The sequence below is a fragment of the Lissotriton vulgaris genome, chromosome 2_1 (assembly GCF_964263255.1).
Source record: "Lissotriton vulgaris chromosome 2_1, aLisVul1.2, whole genome shotgun sequence".
NCBI lineage: Eukaryota > Metazoa > Chordata > Amphibia > Caudata > Salamandridae > Lissotriton > Lissotriton vulgaris.
The window spans coordinates 1730183695-1730206305 of record NC_141687.1 but is presented as its reverse complement, the minus strand read 5'-3'; the positions used below and the strand labels follow the sequence as shown (position 1 = coordinate 1730206305).

At 44.0% G+C, this 22611-nt stretch overlaps 1 protein-coding gene across 1 annotated transcript in view; it reads right to left on the bottom strand.

The window, feature by feature from the left end:
• Positions 1-22611, bottom strand: part of LOC147733202 (mucin-2-like) — a 1332790-nt gene that overhangs the window by 291567 nt on the left and 1018612 nt on the right. Inside the window, exons 26-28 of the mRNA XM_086957736.1 lie at positions 15951-16095; positions 6078-6121; positions 3917-4099 (exon numbers count right to left, since the gene is read on the bottom strand). Coding sequence (XP_086813862.1) covers positions 3917-4099; positions 6078-6121; positions 15951-16095 — 372 coding nt within the window. The remainder of the gene's footprint in view (positions 1-3916; positions 4100-6077; positions 6122-15950; positions 16096-22611) is intronic.

Sequence of the window (22611 nt, the reverse complement as noted above, 5' to 3'; positions counted from 1 at the left end):
CGGAGCAGGACCTGAGGTTCTAATCCATATAATAAGTATCTGCCCATGCTTAATGGGCAAAAGGAGATCCCTACTACGTGCAACATGGAACCAGAAGGGCACCAGATCTTGCAGACAGGCAGTCAAACTATGTCTTAATCCGCAGGAGACCCAATTAAACTGCCGATTTACAAAATTCCTTGACGCTGTGACGGAGGGAATCAAGGCAACACAAAAAGAGGAAACTAAGCAACAGATAGACAGTACTTCTGAGCATAATTTTGGGTCCGCAGCTCAAACGAACAATTATAAAAAGTCAATTGGTAACATGATCTTCACATATTATCGCATAACATGGCGATTGGAAAATTTTATTTTTCGAAAATCACTTTTTTATCTCTGATGTTTATCTCTTTTAAAGCTATGTATTTTAAATTGTGAGTTTTTATTAGCTGTGCAATAAACATACTTACTTACTATTGAGCAAGGGTGTGTTGTTTAAAAAAACAAGTAATTTAAATATGTTATTTTGTAATCTTTTTTCTAACAATTTTATTTCAAAACAATTTAAAATTTAAAAAATCAAAATATTGAGATATTATTGGTAACTATCCAAAAATGTAAATACAATGCTGAGAAATTATTCATATTGATTTAAATAGAATTGTTTTTGAATGTTGTAAAAATGAAAAGAATATTAGAAATGTGTATTTGATAGTAAACTTGAAAAAACAAATTAGGTATAAAAAGCCATATGAGCTATTTTGATAAATTATTCTTTAAATAGGAAACATATTAACAATAAATTTAGGATGCTGCTATGTTTTTTTACATATTTAATAATTACATAAATTGTATAATATATATTTTCCACAAGTTTTAAAAATATGTTACTTACAATTATGAATATATGTTTATCTAAATTTGTGGGTTTTTTCAAATATTATACTGTGTTCCTATAAAAATATTTCCTACAATTTTGTAGGAAAAATGTTTCTAAAGTTATATGGAGCATAAATATTAAAAATGATGAGGTTTAATTTACTTTGTCATAAATATGTTTTTTATTACGTGTTTACATAGATGTTTGTTCACATAGTTCATATTGCGGTGGTAATAGTAAATGTTAACTTTATAGTGTGCTATATTTTGGGTGCCTTCTTTTGTAATAGTGAGTGTATTGTATTTTCCTTTCCTCCATTTAGTATCCAACGCCTTCACTGTTATAACATATAAATATTGCAGTAAGAATGGATTAGGTTGCTTTGTTAGTGTCCAGACCCCTCCCTGATTTAAGTTACATTGGAGTGGGAATAGTAAATGGTGTCCTTTTAGTGTCCAACATCTTCCCTGACTTATTTTATCTTGGCATGGGAATAATATACTTAACCCTTTTGTGTCCAAAACCTTCCCTCGAATGAGTTGTATTTCAGTGGAAATGGTAAATATTGTTTTTGCTAGTGTCCAGCACTTTTCCTGAATAAAGTTACATTGGAGTGGGAATGGTAAATGAAGCCTCTTTAGTGTCCAAAACCTTCCCTGACTTAATGTGTCTTGTATGTGACTAATATATTTAGCCCTTTTAGTGTCAAAACCTTCCCTCAGGTAAGTTGTATAACGGTGAGAATGGACAATATTGCCTCTTAGTATCCAGCACCCTCCCTGAAGTAAGTTAGATTGGAGTGAGAATTGTAAATGTTGCTCCTTTAGTGGCCAATGCTTTCCCTTACTTAATTTATCATGGAGTGGTATGTTTAACCCTTTTAGTGTCTGAAACCTTTGCCTAGGTAAGTTTCATTGTAGTGGAAAAGATTCATGTTGCAGTTTTTGTGTCCAGCACCTTTTCTGGGTTACGTTAAATTACAAGGGGAGTAGTAAATGTAGCCCCTTTAGTGTCCAACACCTTCCCTGACTAGAAAACCTGCAGGCTTTAGTAGAAGGAGGAGGGACTCTAGTCTTCACAACTGCCTTGGCTTCTAATGAATTAGGTGTCAATGAAGGTGAATATTTACAAGCATAGCTTGAAGAGATTACTAGAGACAAAAAGTCAGAGGTCATGGAGCACAAAGAGAATCAGAGACAAGGAAAGATAGATCATTGGATATTCCAACATTAAAAATAGAATTAGAAGAGCTAATCAAGGGTTATTTTGAGTTTGCTCATCTGGATCATTACCCGAGAACTGAGTTAATCTCACTGTGCAAGGAGATTCCTAAAAGGGTTGCTATGGTACACGAAGAATTATCAGGGATAGCAAAGTAGTATGATGTGAATCTTGCTAACAACGTGAAATCTGCATTGTAGCTATAGGTTTGAGTTGGATAATCAGACTATAGAAAACATGAGGATGACAGAGAACCTTGCCTAATACTTCTTTATGTCCTATTTTTGAGCTGTAAATACTTTGGGGTCCATTAGGATGTAGGGCGGACTGCCACTGCCCGCATGGCAGTGGCGATCAGCCCTACATCCTTCCCGGCCCACCACCCATTTACCCCCGCCATATTAGTATGGCGGGGGGACCGCGTCGGAAGGGAAGACCGTCCGCCGCTTTTCCGCATGGTCAACAAGTCGACCGGGCGGAAAAGGGTTTAATATGGTGGTGGTGTCAGCTAGACACCGCCATCCATATTAGTACGTGGGCAGAAACATGCCTTTACGTGGCAGCGTTGCCGCCACGGAAAGGCATGTGGATTTTGCTTTTTGGGGCCCGTTGCAGGCCCCCAGGGTATTGGGGGTGGGGAGTGCAAATGGGGTCTACCTATGGTACCCCCCTGCATTGTCATGGACATGGTGGCAGGCGCCTCGCGATGCCTGTCACCTCCCTGTGCTTTTTGATGCATTTGCTACAATGGAAATCACTCATCCGATGGTGTGTCAAAACAAAGGTACTGCGACCGCCATGGTGGCGGTTGCATCCTAATGCCTCTGGCGAACTGCTGACATCCTGTCAAGTGGTCCCTATGTGAAAGGGTGGCGGTCAGAAGGAAGTCAGACCACCATTCTAATCAGCCCCAAAGATGTTAACCAAAATTATTTAGCAAATATGCCTCCCCTTTGGACATCTCTCCAACCTTGAAGTATTTCAAGATACTCACTAGGCAGATATGGATCTATAAATATGTCTGGCGATGTTCAGCCAAGGGGGAGGAGGAACTGACCTCTGGTGACCTACCAGTATTGTAGGCCACGTTACGGGGTCCAAATGACCCTTTTAATTTTCACACCTGTCTGAATATGAACGTTTCAGAAAAAAGTGAGACATTGTATTATACCTTGCCAGAGAAGGAATATATCTTTCAAAGATAAGTATTGAGTTAAACTTTTATTTGGTATCTTATGTATCAGTCATTTCATTTCACTTAAGTTTTCAAAGTCATCCACTGAGACAAAAGTCTAAAGGTTTGTTGGTCTTCACTTTCTACAAACGGAACTATATTGAAATTCAACAAAGTAGAAATATGTAGCAAGGGACAGTCTTAATCTTGGTTTTAAATGTGGATGAGGAGAAAAGAATGGCTACGAAAATGTCCATAATTATTTTGCGTGCTCAGTTAATGTCCCAACCATTAAGGGAAGATGGTATATGTCTATCGCAAGCACATGCACTTTGCCAATGGAAGACTATAGAAGCAATACACAGAAATGTGTTTCTCACACTCTCATCCCTTCATAATGCATAATGACTCCTCCTCAATATAGTAGAGATATGCATGAAAATCACTGGTTGCTGCTACTACACCTCCTTTCAACCACTACAATATCTCAAATATAGCCACTCTACAGTGCTTGCTATGCTGTGCATGACACAAGTTAGTTGCTCCTCACAAATCATATATAGATATTACTATTTTTACCTCTCAGTTTTCCAGAAATGTCCAAAAGTTATCACTTTGATGTATAAATAACTGGGGTGCAGTTTTAATGATTACTGTACCTGAGCTTTTTGTCACAGTGGTAGACGGGGTAGTATATGCTGTTTGAGGACATGTATAGTAGGTTTTATCCAGGGTGCCGTTTAACCCACAGGTGACATTGATGCATCTACCAATGCTGTCCTTCTCCTGGTAGATGAGCTCCTTGTACAGGTAGATCGTTCCTTCATAGTCACAGAAGCAGGCTGAAAATCATAAACAGGAACATAAATCAATCAGTCATATTACCTTACTTTAAAAAAATGCCTAGAAACACTTCACTACTTTTGCTGTATTCTTAACGTTGCTGTTGCATAACATGTTTTCTTTTAAGCACTCAATTTTGCCTTGTAGTTTTAATTATTTATGCTGCACCAAACTCTCCCACTTAAAAGCTTTTTATTGTGAATTAGTGCAGATCCCGGGGCCGAATCATCAACAGCTGATGAACCAAGATCAAATGTGTATTCGTTAGCAGTGCTGAAAGGGCATACATTTGTTTTGGAATTTCTTCAAGTTAATACATGAACTACAGAAAGCACCGGTGGCGTAGCGAGGAGGGCCAAAGGGGTGGTTGCCTCAGGCACAACATTCTTAGGGGTGCAAAATTGTATAGGGGTTCACATTTTCAAAATAAATTGGAAGGATACTTGTCTTGCCCCGAGCACTGGCAACCAACGCTATGCCACTGGAAAGCACACATCAAGGTCATCGTTTCCAATGAGTTAACTCTGAGAAATCCAAAGATGAATGCATGCACCTTAGAAACTGCAAACGTACCAAAATAGTTGCCCGACTCAACTGGGAAATTCAACATGATATATTGTTGTACCCTTGCTTCTCCCATTGCAGGCAATTACAAGCATTTTCGTTTATCCAGCAGTGTTGCCATACATGCATACGTCTAAGGAAGATCAGCACAGAGGTGTGGGTATTTTGGGGGAAACAGGCAGCGCTACATGAACTGTGAAAAATATGGGAGTGGCAGAGGCTCTGTGTGGGCAGGCAAAATGACAAATTAAAGAATGTGAAAGTGCTCCTTGGTGGCTTTTGGGGAGGTGGTGCAGGTCATCCCAACTGTTAAACATGTATATAATTCCTTCTTAATAAAAGTTTCAGTCACTTTGAAATGTCCCTGAGAATTTCGCATCTCATCAACTATGTTTATTTATTTTGATTTTAAAAGATTGTTAGAGCACAAACATGACACTTGCAGGTATCAGAGAGCTTTACAAACTTACAGAGAGGAGGGTAAAAATAACAAGTCACAAAAAACAGGAAGGTTACGCTTTATACCGTGCAGAGAATAGCAGAGATAAATCAATAGACAAACAAAAATATCATAGTCAAGAAAACTGCTTGATCAGACAATGTCGAGAATAGGGAGGGTAATGTCAGGACTGATCAGTAAAAAACACTAAAGTAGCCAGTGAGAAGTATTCATCAGTGTGAGTGAAGAATCAGGATGAGTGTCCTAACGATCTAGGGAAGAAATGTGTTCATAATGAGTACTTTGACTTTTCTCTTTAAGGATACAGTTGAAGGACTTATTCTGACTTCAGGGGGCAAGTAGTTCCAAATTCTCGGGGCAATCCTACAGAAAGATTGTTTGCAAGTTTTCATCTAATGGAATCTCTGTGGTTTCATAAATAAGGTGTTGGTGCTGCTGGATGATCTAGAGCCATCAGAAGGCTCAAGCTTCTGAGTGAGATACTTAGCGGCTTTAAAGTAGAGGGGGTTATGTGACATGCAGGCAATTTTTAGCTGGATTCTATATTTATAGGGGAGCCGGTTGGGGATGTGGCTTTTTCTTTTTGAGCCACTGATGAGCCTTGCAGCAGTTGAGTGAGGCCCTTAGAGAAGCCGCTTGGATCTTGGCAATCCACAGAGGGTTGCATTCCATAATCGAACCTGGGAATCATAGGGTTTGCACCACATGATTGAAGTTGTTGGGGAGGAGGAAGGGTTTCAATTTTCTTAGAATGTTCATTTGGTGATTCGCTCCTTTGGTGGGGGCACTGATGTGTTCCTGCATGTGGAGGTTCTAGTCGAGAGAAAAAATATTTGTGATTTATATGGAGTAACATTAATTAAAGAACTGATACATAATCCAAAATAGCAAATTAGGTGTTCAGAGGACTGAACAGCAGATACATGTTTATAAGCAGTAATCTCAGTACCTACCTTCAGGATCATAGTTGCATTTAGTGCCTTGCACTGTACATGTACTGTAAGAAAAAACAATGCAGTGTGTAAGTGTGTCAACTGATAAAAAGTGGCAGGCAATGTTTTATGCATCACTTATAACTATTTTATTTGTTTATTGGAGCCACAGAAGCAAGAGATTGGAGTCCTAGGACAGTTTTACAGTAGTGCCCTGGGCACAATGGGTGTTTGTGTCCACTTACGGAAGGGGCCACAGACGCTTGTACCTCCTTTTCTGTAATACCAGTGGTGCTGGCGCACATGAAGTACCAGCGCTATCATCAGATGGTGTTCCCTCATTTGCATGGGGGCATGGCCCCATGAAATGAGGCAATCCCTTTGCCTCTGAACACACATTGTATTACACATGTGGGTAAAGAAGCAAAGAAACTGACAGGGAGAGCACTGTCAATGTGCCCCCTGACAGCAGCCCACTGGAGGGGTTTGGGTGAGTCTAATGGACATCCCAGACATCCCCTTGCAGGCGAGTGCATTCACTCACTGCACCTGACTGCAAGGGGATCTCTAATCTCCCTTCAAAGTGCTGGCGGGTTGCCATCTGCACTGTGAAACACAATGCAGCTTCAAAGCAGCCACGTTTTTTTCCACCAGAATAAGCGGCCCGCAGGCAGAGCAAGTTCCCAGCTGCCCTGTGGGCAGAGCCTTCACTATAATGCACAGGAAAAAGAGTTGTCCCAGCAGTCACATTCAAATGCTGTTAAAACAATTTAACAGACTAAAGACCATAAATTCCATTAATATGGACTTCAAGCATTTATTTGATACTTCATTCTTTTAACCGTTATCCACATTTTTTCATGGGTCAGGTAAGTATGGATACATTTCAATTAGTACAGATTATGCATGTTACAGCAACAAATTTGACAAAAACATAAGAGCTTTGTGATAAGGTAATGTGATAAAACAAACGATACATAAAGAATGATGCACAAAAAGAATTATATGTACAAAAAAACACCAGTCTTAATTCACAAAAGTAGCAGCTACTAGGACAATGTTTACCATCCAAATTGCACATTTTGAGCGCTGCTACCAAGGAAAAAAAGCCATTAGGCCCAGTAGTAGGAAAATTCAAATCAAATTTCTACTAGGGGAACTTAATTAGAAGCAAGAGTCCCCGTGTTGTATAATGCTGACATGTTTTGATTCCCAGGGTGGTTTGTGGGATTCTTTTCGGGCGTGGACTAGTTTATCTGAAGAAAGAGGGGGAATGATAATGAATCTGGGTACCGGAGAGTGGGAATATTGGTGAAAAAGATGCTAGCATTTCAAACACACACTACGCAGGTGGATAAGCAGGGCCACTACATGGCAGTTTTGGGTAAGTGGGAAGGGGCACCCATTAACCTTACAAGTATATGCTACCCACTAAAACTCCATGAGGCCACTCTAACGGAATTAAACTAGGTGCTTCTCACCCTCCCTGACAGTGGGCTATCCTAAGGACTGTTGGCCTCCTCGACAGACACCGGGGGAGACTTCCTAAACACAATGGGCTTGATGGATGTATGGAGATTCCACAATCCAGAGGGGCGGCAATTTACGTTCTACTCCGGAGTGCACCACTCCCTCTTCAGAATAGACTGCTTCTTGATGCTGACCAATGATTTACCACAATTACGGGCAATCCAACACTTGCCTAAAGGTATCTCGAACCAAACGCTCATGAGGGTTACATATGGGGGAACAGAACTGAGACATCACCAACACATCAAGCTATATCCTTGGTACTTCAAGGTCCCCACCATTAGAAAGGAACGTGCAGTAACAACAGAGCAGTACTTCACTGAGAATGAGGCCTCATGGACTTTGCCATGCTGCCTTGGGAGGCAAACAAAACAGTTATTAGAGGACAGAGTGTCTCCCTGGTAGTGGGCTATAAAAGGAACAAGAGGGCACAAATGGGAGACATAGAAAGAGATATAGCTCAGCTTGAGGCACAGCTCACAAGCACAGACAATACCAATGTAACCTACAGACTGGCGCTTACACAGCAGGAATATCGTGGAATCATGGTGGAAGAAACCAGTGAGAAACACAGGGTGACTCTTCACCGTGTCAATGAGGTTGAGGATAAGGCTATTAAACTTCTGGCATGGTTGGATAAAAAAGGAAAAGCCAACATCTGGGTACACGGGATACACTCAATGAGGGTAAGTACTTAATAGATAGATCCAAAATAGCAGACACGTTCGCAACATACTATGAGCAACTCTACTCTCCCTCCAGACGAGCGACCTAGGAAGACTGTCATGAGTTTCTGTGAGACATCCCACTCCCAGTACTCACTACTGACGATAAGGTCCTCCTCAAAGGGGAATTAACCCATTAACCGTATAAGGAAATAATACAGGCCATCCGAGACTTGAAGATGGGCAAAGCAATAGGGCTGCACGGCTTGCCTGTAGAGCTATACAAACTAAACGCCACATAACTGGTCCCATTCCACTTGAGGATGTTAGAGTAAAGCAGGGAGTGTGAAAACCTGCCAAGGGACCAGCGAATAGGCACAATTATCACTGAAAACCCCAGGAGACTGTGCCTCCAATAGGCCCATATCGTTCCTCAATGTTGAAACCAAGATATTGGGCAAACTATTAGCCTCCTGGCTGAGACAAATAATCACCATGCTAGTCCATCTGGACCAATCTGTATTTATGCCCGGAAGAAGAACTGCGCTTAATCTCAAGAGACTCTATGGGGTACTAAGTAGAGCACAATGTATACAGGAAGATGCTGTCATCATGTCCTTGGATGCCTGTATGGTGTTCGACACATTTAATGGCCATACTTATTTGAAGTATTAGTAAAATTAGGGATTATACAGAAGTTCATCAGTTGGATTTATCTTCTCTACGCTGAGACTCTTGCCCAAGTCGTGGTCAATGGAGACATTTCCAGAACCTTTCCTTGATGACGTGGCACATGTCAGGGTTTCCTGCTCTCCCCCCTCCTGTTTGCCATAGTACTGGAATCCCTTGCCACATGGATCTGTGTGGAACCACTGTTGCGGGGCCTTCGCTGGTCGCCCCAATGGGAGGTCAGAATATCGCTCTATGCGAATGATGTTCTCCTATATCTGTCACATCCCAGATCCTCCTTAGTCAGAATCATTAATGCAATAGAGAATTTTGAACGAGTATCCGGATACATGATCAACTGAACAAAATCGCTAATATACATATTAAAAGGCAATCTACCTGAGATACTCAAAGACTATGAGATTCGAGTAGCCACAGAGGGATTCACATATTTCGGAAAATTTGCCACCACAGATCCCACCTTCTTCTATAATAAAAATCTTCTCCCACCTCTGGAGGCTGAGGACAGATGTCCAACACTGGCAGTCGGTCCCGTCATCAGTCCTTGGGCGGACAGCCTTTTTTAAAATGATGGCACAACCCCTCTCGCTTCCTATTTGCCCTACACAACACACCCTACCCTATCCCTGTGAAATTCTTTAAAACAATGAACTTTGTACTATTAACACTCCTGTGGGATGGAGGATCAGTGCGGATCGTGCTAAAAAAACTAACACAAGGATGATATGACAGTGGAATTGCCCTACCCAATGTGCAGCAGCCCTACTGGACTGCACAACTAATCACTATCAACCAATGGGTTTATCTACCAGATGGTGACCCGGCGATCCGGATGGATGACTGGTGATGCGCCCTGGTGGACACCTACAGGCCCTATGCATAACACCTCAAAAATTACAACCACAGAACCCAACAACTCTGACAATCATGCTCTGGCATATAGCCCACAAATCACTAGGATGGGAAAACAAACTAACATAATCTACTCCTCTGTGGGACGTGGCGGCCCGACGGACCCCGGAAGGCACCCAGGATTTGATAAAAGGGACCTGATAGGCCTGTCTTTAATCGAGGATTTATGTGTTTGCGGCGCAATGCTCCCTTTCGCTGACTCCGTCAGGTATATAAGCTTGCAGATTCTGAGATCTTTGATAACTGCAAGTTAAACATGTCCTACAGTTGGCCATCATGGCAGGGAGGAACTGCCAGACTGCTCCCCATTCGAAGAATGGCTACTAGATGAATACATGACGCCCAAAGCAACCTCCCTCACATATCGCAAACTCACAAAGAACATTTGGGAGGCCTAGACGATGGTGAATGGGCTGAGGCCTTAGCCTCAACTAGAGAAGTGGCCATTAAGGCAGAGTTTAGACTGATCCAACTTAAGATAGTACACCACACTGATGAAAATGGGTCGAACCCCAACTGAGATTTGCAGATTGGCATGTAATCTAAAGGGCACATTCTTTCACATAATGTGGGAATGCAAAGTGATACAACTCTATTGGGAGGCAGTAGTCACCAGGATGAATGGCATATGGAACACGTCCGCCACCCCAACACCAAAATGGTGCCTCCTGAAAATATGGGAGGAATTGGATACCGGATATCACCACAGTGCGAAGGACGTGGATGACTTTGGGATTTACCGTGGCCAAACAAAATATGTGTCGGTGAGCAATGGGGACACCGAGCCTCAGGGAATTTGAAAAAGATATGGACACAAATACGATAGCAAAAAAAACTGTCTACATTAACATAGGATGCCCTAGGAAATAGTTTAATGTCTGGGGTAAATGGAACGATTCCAGAGGAGTGCTATGTACTCCCTTTGCCCTCACGGTCAGGTCACCACTTCTTAATTAAACAAAATGTTACAAGCTAAATTGCCTAGATGATTCTATGATGTGTAACCTAAATTCCTTGCTTTTCTGTTTTGTTTCCCTATATCAGAATAAAAAGACTTTAAAAAAACCTTTAAAGTTTTCCTTCTACTTTAACAGGGGCTATCTTCACCCCACTGGTAGAGATCTGAACCTATGTGTAAAACATTACAGATAGTATCTATACCCAATTAAATTATGTTTCACCCCTTGTGAATTGCCAAAGTAGTGCATTTATTACACAGAGTGAGAGTACATTTCCATGTGTAGATTTTCTGAAATGTTCTCGATGAATGTTTCAGTTGTGAATAGCCCCCACAGAGTACAAGAAGTCAAATGTTAAGAGCGAATGTTTTCTGACTGTCCTCAGAAGGTGGTAACCATTCTGCAGTTTGTGGTTGTAAAAGCTGCTACAAGCATTGTGCGTCACAAAGGGGAAGAAAGCCCTTTTGAACACAATTTATCTTTCTTTGCAAATTATAAGAATTTACAATGGTAATTACAAACCACAGGCGTGGCAGCACGCATAGATGCTGGCCAGTCGGTGAGCCGGCGGGGGCAGCCAGGGCAGGCTCCCCGGGCTGCCCTCCAGCGTGGCTGCACAGCGGGAGGCCTGGGTGGGACCAAGCCCCCGTGAAGAAAGGAGCGGCCAGGGTGGGCTCCTGGAGCCGATACACTCACCGTGGAAGAGCAGCTGGGGGTGGGCTCACCGAGCTACGATGCATCTCCAGGGTGTCTGGGTGGGACCGGGCCCCCCAACGATGAATTGGATGCGGCGCGAAGCGCCAGGTAAAAGGACAGTGCGGCTCGCCCCAGGACAGCGGGGGAGTCGCTGCTCTAATATTCACGGAGAACGAAGAATCGCCCCATGCCTTGCAGGCCTGGACCGGCTTGCAAGGGGAAAACTGCTTTTTAGGTCTCGTGGCGTTTACAGCGCGAAGCGCTGTCTCGCAAGAGACCTATTGTCAGGGACTCAGCTTTCCAGGAGACAAGAGATGGCCACGCGCATCTTCAAAAATTGGATCGGAGCGGGCCGCGCGCGCGCTCGCGCGCACGCTGTGGCCTTCTCCTGTCTCCTGGGAAGCTCCAACACACACACAGCCACACCTCCCCCTGCACTCATGCGCACACACAGAGACACACACACGAGCGCACATACATGCACGCACACATACAGAGCCCCCCTGCCGTCGCACACATACACACACGCGCACACCACACACACACACACACACAAGCGCACTGAGCCCCCCTCCCCCTACAACTAAGGCCCACCTACCGGCACTCCGGACATCTGCAGCCTCCGCGGGGCTCTCCCACGGGCATGGGAGCCCCGCATCACCACCGCTCCTCCAGGCACTCCGAGCCCCCGCTGCCCCCCTACAACTAAGCCCCACTCACCGCCCCTCCGGACTTCTTCAGTCTCCTCTGCGGGGTTCGCTCCACGCGGGGCTCCCTCAGCTCACGGGAGACCCGGACTTCCGCGCACTCCATCTCCGCCCATGTCCCAGGCAAGGTGGCAGCACGCATGATCAGTGCGTAAGCATGCGCACCTTCCGTGACCCCGCTTGAGAAAGCTGTTCCTGCAACTCCCGCACACCCCGGCTTTTCCCACTGCAGGGGAACCCACATAGCACCACCAGCGGCATGGTGTCCTTAGCGTCTCACCAGAGCGTACGCGCAGCAAATGTTATCACCCAGAAGCATAACTATGGATGCCGGCATCGCTCATCCGTATCCTTGCAGAGGCCGGGATGTGCTGACTCTACCTCTCAAGGCTTCTTAAAGGCTCTTCATAAAGTTACATCTTTCTACGTTATCCCGAAAGCAGCTATAACGAATAGGGTAAAACGTAAAATATTTCGACTCTCTTGAAACTTGCGAGCGGAAACTTTACTTTACTAATTTTTTAAGTCTTTAAAGGGCCCTGTATGTTTTGAACGATGTTACCGGATAACGCAAAGTCTTTGCTCCCTGCATAGCGCCTCTTCCTCATCCCCCCAAACAGCCCCCCCACAGACAGCCCTTCACCCCCAGTCAACCGAGACCCAGCGTGGGTGTAGCGCTCACCAGTGCCTGGCAAAGCAACCCTCCACACTCCTCCACATTCCTCGGAAGCCCCACCCCACCCGTTCAACCTGAGACCGAGGAGAAATGAGGATAGCGGGAGGGGGAAACCCAGATGTAATTGTAGTCCATGTGCTGTACGGAGGAGCGCTGCCCCTGGGGCATGATGTGCAGAAGCACCATTGATCACGGTGCACCCCTGACTCGACATCCGCGGCACCCTTGCACCCAAAGAGGTGCACACGTCCTTTGACTGAGGCGCTGGGAGCTGCGCTGCTCCACTGCGCTGCCACCTCACGCGCTGACGGATGCGAACCTCTCAACACATCTCCATCAAACCTGACTCCCTCTGTGTCCAGCATGCCCCAACCTGCCCTGCAAACTTCCACCACCTGGCCCGCATCACCATCCACCCCCTTATTGTCCTTGAGCTCCCATCCCGGGCGCCACCGTAATCCTGCCCGCCTAGTGACAGAGCACACCCCTACTCCTGGCCCCCTGCCTCGAACCCTCCGCGCCGTTATTTATTTTCTTCCCTTACTGTTGAGGGCAACTGTCTGCGTGGCACACCCGCACCCATCACCCGCGTGTCGGCAGTTCCGCATAGGCCACCACCCGCACCCCCACCGAACACCCCTCCCCACTGTCCTGCCAAGCCACCCTTGTGCTCCCGACCCCAACCACGCATCCACGCCCCCAACAATTTACAACCAGCCAACTCTTTCCCGAGCGCCCCTCACTGCGCACAAGTCCTCCGGGGTGCCCGCCAGTCCAGGCCTTCGCACCTACCCTCAGTGTGCTCGGCCTCATCCCCTCTGCTGCTATTATTGTTGCCCTATTCCGATGCGCGCCACTGCCCCTCAAGACGCCGCCTCGTCCTTCCCTGTATAGGATACCTTTGCACAATTACTTGCAAACTCCGCGATGTCCTTGCCTGCGTGTGGCACTAGACCTCTTGCCCCTAAGCCACCCAGAAACGAACCCCAAACTAGCCCCAGCCTTATCCCCACTGTCCCGAGACAGTGAAGCCTGCACCAAGGACCCCAGCAGCTCCCCCCATCCTCCGACGCACCCCCTGCGCCGTCAATGGTCGGCTGAAATTGCGGGCAGTGACTAAACAACTTTCCTTTACCTTCCGCAATAGATAGCACTCTAGCCACGAGAGAATCCGCAGATGTGCTCCTGCCTCCGTGCGATACCTGTATCCGCCTGATCCCCCCAGCGCCATACATTCCACCAGGCACCACATCCCAAGGGCTCCGTGCATCGCCGGCCTTGCCCAACCCACCGCAGCAGGGGGGCGGGAGGCTGTGACCGCCATCCTGCATATCCTGGAACATTTGCGCACCCGGCTACCCTGGCCACCCGCTAATAGGCAGTGTCCCGCATAGACCTCTATTATCTCTGATTGGCACCCAAGCCGCCCTCACCTAGCACTCGTTCCTGGCCCCTCCTGACCTGCATAGACTACCCCCCACAAGCCCTATTCTACCACCCTGCAGGCCTTTTGCCCCTCAGACAGCACTATGCTTCCAATCGCAACCAGCCCTGCAGCTGCCCACTTATCTCCACCCCCCTCTGCACCCCGCCTCCCAGAATCATCGCCCCTCTATGGCCTTAACTCCAATACAGAGTTTGTAAAAAATTCATGCAACACATTGTCATATACCATGCCAATAACTCAAACTTGAATGCTGCGAGACCTATTGCATTGCAAATTCTTGTTCTCTGTTTGTGGTGGGCCCAGGAGAATAGGGTCACCACAAAGTGAGTGCCCAGGTGCTGGGGGAACTACTGGAGCAAAGCAGTCTCCCCCAGCACAACGAGAAGAAGTCCCTCCCTGAGTCTCATGGGGACTAAAAAGAATAACCCCTCAAGGGCTCAGCCAGGCGTTATTAGCATCCCCATGGCTTGAACGTTTGTTCTGCAGCTGGGGGTGCCTCATGGAGTGAAGGGCTGAGTTGGGGATGTCTGAAGAAGGGTATCGTCTGGAGGTGAAGAGGTGTAATTGCACCACAAATGCATTTAAGCACGTTTCTTTATAGAGTGTCTGAAAGGCATGTGTAATGTGACATACCTGCAAAGGTAGAATCATAAGCAAAGTGGGGTTATGTTTCCAGGCATTCCTGCTAGGGTGTCAGGCAGTTGTAATTGCAATGCATTATAAATGTTATCAGCTATGAGAAGTACCTTATTTAAAGTTATGCTTCAACATGTATTCTTGCTGCTGCGCTTCGGTGAAGAGCAAACCAGACTGTTAGCCACTAAAGATGTAGAGGTGTATACGGTATGGTCAGTATGACATGTTTAGTCAGGGCTATGTGTCACCAATGCGGGGGTACCCATTTTCAAGGCTTGTTGAGATAATGGGGTAGGTCGCTCCAGGTTATGTTCAACTAACGGCATTAGGGGGCAAGATGATGTGCATACATGGGAGTGGTGGTACTAGGCCCCACCCCTCCTTGCGGGACGGGTGGGGATGTTATCAATGTCACAAAGTAATTCCAACAGCTTAAGTATATTTGTAAAGTGTCTGTTTGATAAATGTACTCTTACTTTTTTAAAGCAAAGTACAGACTGGAAAATCAATTAATGATTGTAATTTCTGCGTACCTGTAAATGGCGATTACTAGCCCACACCACCTCCCTTGAGTAAGCCTTAGACTGCTCTGCAACGCTACACTCTGAGAGTCAGGAGCTGCACTAGGGAGTTTGGTTCCTAGTGAAGGACAAATGTGACATGTTATTTGTGCAGGCCTCACAGACCCTGCCTCGTTTTCCAACATTCATATAACAGTAAAGAAGCTGCTAGTATTTGTTTATTCCCTCTTTGTTTCTAGTGATCATTACAAATTTTATAAACTTTGGGGTTTATTATACTTCGTTTGTATTTGATGATCGGCTAGAAATAGGTGAATGTACCATCTGCCCTATTTAGAAGGTATACATGGCTACACACTCTAAATAGAACAGACAGGAATATTAACCTTTTTGGTGGAGTCACACATCTGGTAAAAAAAAAAATAACTACCATGTGGAGTCTCTTAAAATCTTACCAGTTAAGGCAGCTCTCACATATATCCAGCTGCTCTCCGATATTGTAATAGTTTCCATCAACATCATAGCAACCACACTGTGCTACACACTGCATGCTGTTCTCTTCAAGGTAAGGTCTGTCTGTGGGACAATTAGGATAGCAGCCTATAGGAACAGAGGAAAAAACAATTAGAGAGGGACATGAGCAGAGAAAGAATCTAGTTAAAACTGGATCCAAGTGGCTACTTTCATGGCAGGGCACAGAACTGGAGATTAATTCGTAGGATGATCCACACTGGAAACAATTTCTTTATAACTAAGAAGTCTCTATGAGAGATACCTCAGTGGGATCCGAGTCCTGGCTCAGAGGTTTGCATTATAAAGTATAATATGTGAATGTAAAACAATGAGTAATACTATGAAGGGCAGTTTATTGCCTATAAATTTACATGAATAAGTAGATTTTATTCCTACATCACGTTAGCACGTTTTTTATGTAAAATATTTTATTTTCTGTTGCATTAAATATTTCTCTCTGTTTCACATATCATATAGATAACTCATTTTCATACATTTTTATCAATATCATAAAAGTATCCACCATGCCATGCACACCCACAGTGTGAGGATGGAGAAATCGGTTTAAATTTCTCTGCTTTTTGTAAACATTAAACACATGTGGTCCCGTTTATGATCTTTTGGAAACAGAGCATACCTGATGTAATTTGATACAACCCATTATTAATATCCTCATGAACTTTGGGTTATTTAGTATCAACTCATTAATACCCTAAGATTTCTCCTAATGAACGTCATGATGGTGAGTAAACATTCAATATTGTAAATTACAGAAGAAAAAACAGAACAAAGGCTACTTTCTACAACTTTATATACATAGCTAAATTAAATCTCCAAGAAGCCCAAGTAATTCATTCAGGAAACAAGGACATGATAATGAAGTTCGCACCTCATCTGTTTCTTTAGTAAAATATTTCATCCTAAATTAACATGTGACTACACCTTTCATATTCAGCAGCATCTGCCTGACTGTAATGGCGGGCTCCGCTCGCGTTGCCGTCTTCTCGTGGGTTTGGCTCGTGGGTTCGATCTCCGTCCACCTCACGAGCCAAAGCCTGAGTCTAGTGTGTGTTTACTTTTGAGAATATGTATACACGTGCCACGGCCGTGTATACCCTGTTGTGCTTTGAATTACTTCCCTCGCGCATGGACGGCTGAGTCTTTCCGTTTGCCATTGTAACCACCGGCTTCACAGAGACCAGACGTCCATGACGGGTGGAGTTATCTTCCAAAAGAATAAACTCACTTACCTGAATCAACTGCTTCATCTACATTTATGACATATTTTGGCGACGATCGGGAGACTCCACCCCACCCACGCTGACCTTTTTTCCCGGATTCAGCACTTCGTCAATTTCGTGTGATGTCATTGGTCGGATGAAACTACCGCTTTTCCAATCAACGGAGTTGCCTTTCCAAATTTCGCCTTTCAGCGACTCCTATTGGGCGGTTATAATCACTTTCTTCTCGATCAGCCTCATTGGATGTTCCTTTAAACAACAACTTTATTGAGGTATCGGTGAAGACTGAAGACACGACAAGGTACTGTGTTGATTGAAAGTGTTTAATTAATGAGCACAACTTCAACGATACGCACGTTGTGATCGAAAACATTGCGTGTCACTTCAGCGACACGCACGCTTTCGACATACAACGATTTTGATATTTATTTAAGCAATTATCCTTCGCGTATTTTCCTCAACGACACGCACGTTATTGTTTGATTTAAATCTTTGTATTGCGTGTCATTTCCATTGATGCGCACGTTGTTAAATAGTCATTTAACTATTGCGTGTTACTCCAGCGGCACGCACGCTTTCAACAGATAATCACAGGATAGTCAAGGTTGTGCACAGCGTATCTTTGCAGCGATACGCACGCTTTTCATTTTTGAATTTGCATATTTACAACGTTATAGACGTTTTTGAAAGATTTATCTCGTTATTTAAACAGCATTTCCACATCTTAAAAATCGCATTTGCTCATGCCAAAACTGACATCTTGTTAGTGTTAAGGTTATTGTGATTTTAGATTTATAAACCTCATTCATATTTCTGCATTTGATATTGAACATGGCTAATAACCAGTGGCATCAGATTACTCAACCTCCACCTTTCTTGAACAAACCAGGCACTCCAGACATAATTTGGTCTGAGTGGTTCGGGTTGTTCGAGAATCATTTAATTGCTATTGATGCCACTGATTATTCTGACAAAAGAAAATTCGCTATCCTTTTTGGTTGTTTAGGACAAGCTGGTCAACGAATTTTTAAGAGTATTGTTCCCATAGCACCACCTATTGCACAAGATGAAAGTGGGGATAATCTTTGGAACGTTTACATTGAAGCCATTGCAAGGTTAAAAAAACTATTTTGTGACGAACCTAACATTATGTTAGAAAGGCACAACTTCTATGCCAGGAAACAAAAAGAGGATGAGAAGGTGGAAGAGTACATCGCTGCACTCAGAGTTTTAGCAATCACTTGCAATTTCGAACCTTCTCCTGATAAATTTATTAGAGACCAGTTCGTATTTAATTGCGCATCAAGGAAGATTAAACAGAGAATTCTGGGTTGCAAGAACCCATCTTTAAGTGAAGTCATAGACCTTGCTCTTAGCATTGAACGTTCTACATTAACCAGCAAAGTTGTTATGGACCAACCTAAACAGGGTGTTAATGCTATAGACTGCTATGACTCTGATGAAGGAGAAACTCTCTGTGCCATTACTAATAAAGGCAGAGTTCAACCCAATAAATTTAACCAAAGGAAAAAAACTTACTTTTGTTATAGGTGCGGTTCAAAGGATCACATTGGGAACGCCCCAAATTGCCCTGCTCTCAAGAAGCGATGTTCTATTTGTAAAAAAATTGGACATTTTCAGAGGGTTTGCAGATTCGCGAAGAAACCTCCGAATGTTAATATGGTGGACTTTGATGCATGTACTGAATCTTTTAAGAACATTATCGTAACTCTTGATGCTAATGGTGACATTGATTCTATTAAGGGTCCACTATGTGCAGCTATAATTGATAATGTACATCTTCAAGTCATGGCGGATTCAGGCTCCCCATACACTATCCTTAGAGATTCAACTTTTTACGAAAAATGGGACAAAAGAGTCGAACTGATTGAATCTGATGTTAATCCACTAGCATTTGGGGAGAAGAATATTAACATGCTAGGGTATTTTGAAGGATTAGTCCAATGCTTGGGGAGGGAAACCGTCACTAAAATTTATGTAGCAGAAAAAGGCAAAGACATCGTGGGCTGGAAAGACTTAGCCTTGATGGGTCTTTATTTAGTTCCAGGTGATGAGAACCCCATTAAAGTTGGGAAGTTACCTACTTTTAAAACTGATTTACCTGTTGCTGTAATTGATGATCATAACACAAAGGTTCAAGAAATTTTGGCAGAATTTAAACCAGTATTCATGGAAATGGTTGGGAGTGTCAAAGGATTTGAGCATAAGATTAGACTGATACCCGGGGCACAACCAGTTAGTCATAAAGTTAGAGCTGTCCCACTGAGTGTCAGATCTGAATTAAAAATAATGTTGGATGATTTGTGTAAACAAGGTATCATTTCCCCCATCAATTCTTCACAATGGGTCGCACCAATTGTAGTCGCACGCAAAAAGACTGGGGAAATTAGATTATGTGCGGATTTACGCTCATTAAATAAGAACATTATTGTTGACTGTCACCCGCTACCGAGAATCCACGAGCTTCTGGCTAACATAGGCGACGCTAAATGGTTCTCTTTGATCGATCTGAGGTCAGCGTACCATCAGGTGTCTTTAGCGAAGGAATCCCAAGAACTTACCTCTTTTATTACTCCTTTCGGAGCTTTCAAATTCCTTCGCCTCCCTTTTGGGTTAGCGTCTGCTGGAAGCGTTTTCCAGAAGCTGATGGATGTGATGTTTCAAGGCATAGCGGGTGTGCAGGCATACCTTGATGACATCCTGATTTTTGCCAAATCATTAAACGAACACGACGTTATTCTTAGAAATGTGCTTTCAATTTTAATGTCTAGGAACATGACTGTTCGCGCAGACAAATGCAAGTTTGCAGTTAACAAGATTGATTATCTGGGGCATACAGTATCGGACCAAGGTATCACTCCCAAGTTTTCAGTCATTAGAGCCATTGAAGACGCAAAACCTCCTCCTGATAAGGATGCCTTACGATCCTTCCTAGGACTTGCAGAATATTATGCAAGGTTTGTCCAGTCGTATTCCCAAATAGTGGAACCTTTAAGGAAGCTTTTGAGGAAAGGGTCTAGTTTCGTTTGGACGCAGGAGTTAGACAAAGTTTTTTGTGAGATCAAGAAGATGATTGTTTCCGCTAAAGCCATACATGCCTTCAGAGAAGATGCCACCTCAGTTATCACTGTAGATGCGAGTATTTCTGGTCTAGGGGCAGTTCTTACACAAAAGGTGAATGTTCAGGAACAAACTGTGGCGTTTGCATCTAGAGCACTCAAAGAGTTCGAACAGAGGTACAGCACTATCGAAAGGGAAGCTCTAGCTTGTGCTTGGGCGGTCCACAAGTTTAAAATGTACATTTGGGGTAGGAGATTTGAGTTGGTCACTGATCACAAACCACTAATTTACATCTTTGATAAATCCAGTTCAGCGTCCATGTCAGCTCGACTGATGAGATTAGTCTCAAAATTACAAGAGTTCAATTTTTCTGTTAAGCATATTGTTGGTGGCAAGAATTTTCGGGCTGATTGCCTATCTAGAATGGCTATGGAGAAGGACGATGAGGAGGATTTTCTTGTAGAGGACGTCGAATGTGTTACCTTTGTGGATGCAGTCGATGAAGTTAGTGATGTGATTTCTGAGGGTGATTGGAAGGAAGCCACTGCTTTAGACAATGTGTTGTTAAAAGTGATAGAGTTTACCACACGGTGTTGGCCTGAACCAAGAAGTCTGAATGGCGATCTACGTAGTTTTGCCCAAATTTCTGAGGAACTGTCTGTTGAGAACGGCATAGTACGAAGAGGTGAGAAATTTGTCCCTCCTTTTAAACTGAGGGAGTCTATTATTAATAAGGCACACCAAGGGCATCTGGGGACAACTAAAACCTCTATGCGCATTAAGCAGCACTATTGGTGGCCCTCAATTGATCTCCAAGTTAAAAATTTGATTGACTCGTGTCCGGAGTGTTTATTATCCGATAAACATTGGCGCACACTGAAAGTTCCCCTACATCCCACGGATTTCCCTAACTCTCCCTGGGAGAAAGTTGGGGTAGACTTTTCGGGGCCATATTCCATTCTTCAGCAGGAGAATAAGTACATCATTCTTTTGGTGGACTATTTCTCAAAGTGGATGTACTTTGATTTTGTTAAGACTCCTGATTCAGATTCTACAATAACTTTTCTCAAGAGGGTGTTTGATTCAGAGGGTTCCCCCAAGTTCATCGTCACAGATAACGGAACTCATTTTGTTTCGGATAAAATGTCCAAGTTTTTGAAACAATTAGACATCAAACAACTCAAAGTCTCCCTTTATTCTCCAGCTTCGAACGGTCTTGTCGAGAGGGGGAATAAAGTGATCAAAGAGGGTGTTCAGACGGCGATTTCTTGTGGTTATAATGTGGTCGAATTTGTAAAACAAAAAGTATGGCACTATAATACCTCCCCTCATTGCGTGACTGGGGTCTCCCCGTTTTCCTTACTGAGAGGTAGAGAGAATCGTTCTGTTCTATTCCCTTCCTGGTTGCACCAGGACCCCGCTGGTAGAACTATCGATTTGGATTCTGTTAGAGAAACAGAGCCAAATGAAATTACAGTTTGATGGTTCTTCAGATGGTAAATTGGTGGACCTGCTGGTTGGTGATTGGGTTTTAATCAAGAATCCAGGTAGGGTAGTTAAAGGACGCTCAAAATTTTTTGCACCCATCCAGGTAATTAAAGTGAGTAAGGGAGCAGCCTTTCTGGGGAAAAAGGGTTGGTGGAACAAACGCCAGCTTGTGAAAGTCTCTGATCACCAAGCAGAGATTATCAAAGGAAGGAAGCATAATGGTAACTCTGGTAATTTGGATTGGAGTTTTTGGATGAATGCCCCTTCTGTTTCTGGTGTTCCTAACCATTCCCTCCCACAAGCCCTTCAGTCTTCGGAGCAGTCTTCAGGGGAGGTTTCTCTGGATCCTCCAAACGTTGTTGTTAGCCAGGATGTCCCTACTCACACAAAAGTTTCTTCTTTCGGCAGACACATCAGGGCTCCTGAGAGATATAACGAGTTCATTAAATTTTAGACATTTGTGTTACCTGTGTTTAGATCCAGTTTATTTCATATGTTTTCTCTTTCCATTTTTATTGACTGTTGTAAGGGGGAAGGTGGTGTAATGGCGGGCTCCGCTCGCGTTGCCGTCTTCTCGTGGGTTTGGCTCGTGGGTTCGATCTCCGTCCACCTCACGAGCCAAAGCCTGAGTCTAGTGTGTGTTTACTTTTGAGAATATGTATACACGTGCCACGGCCGTGTATACCCTGTTGTGCTTTGAATTACTTCCCTCGCGCATGGACGGCTGAGTCTTTCCGTTTGCCATTGTAACCACCGGCTTCACGGAGACCAGACGTCCATGACGGGTGGAGTT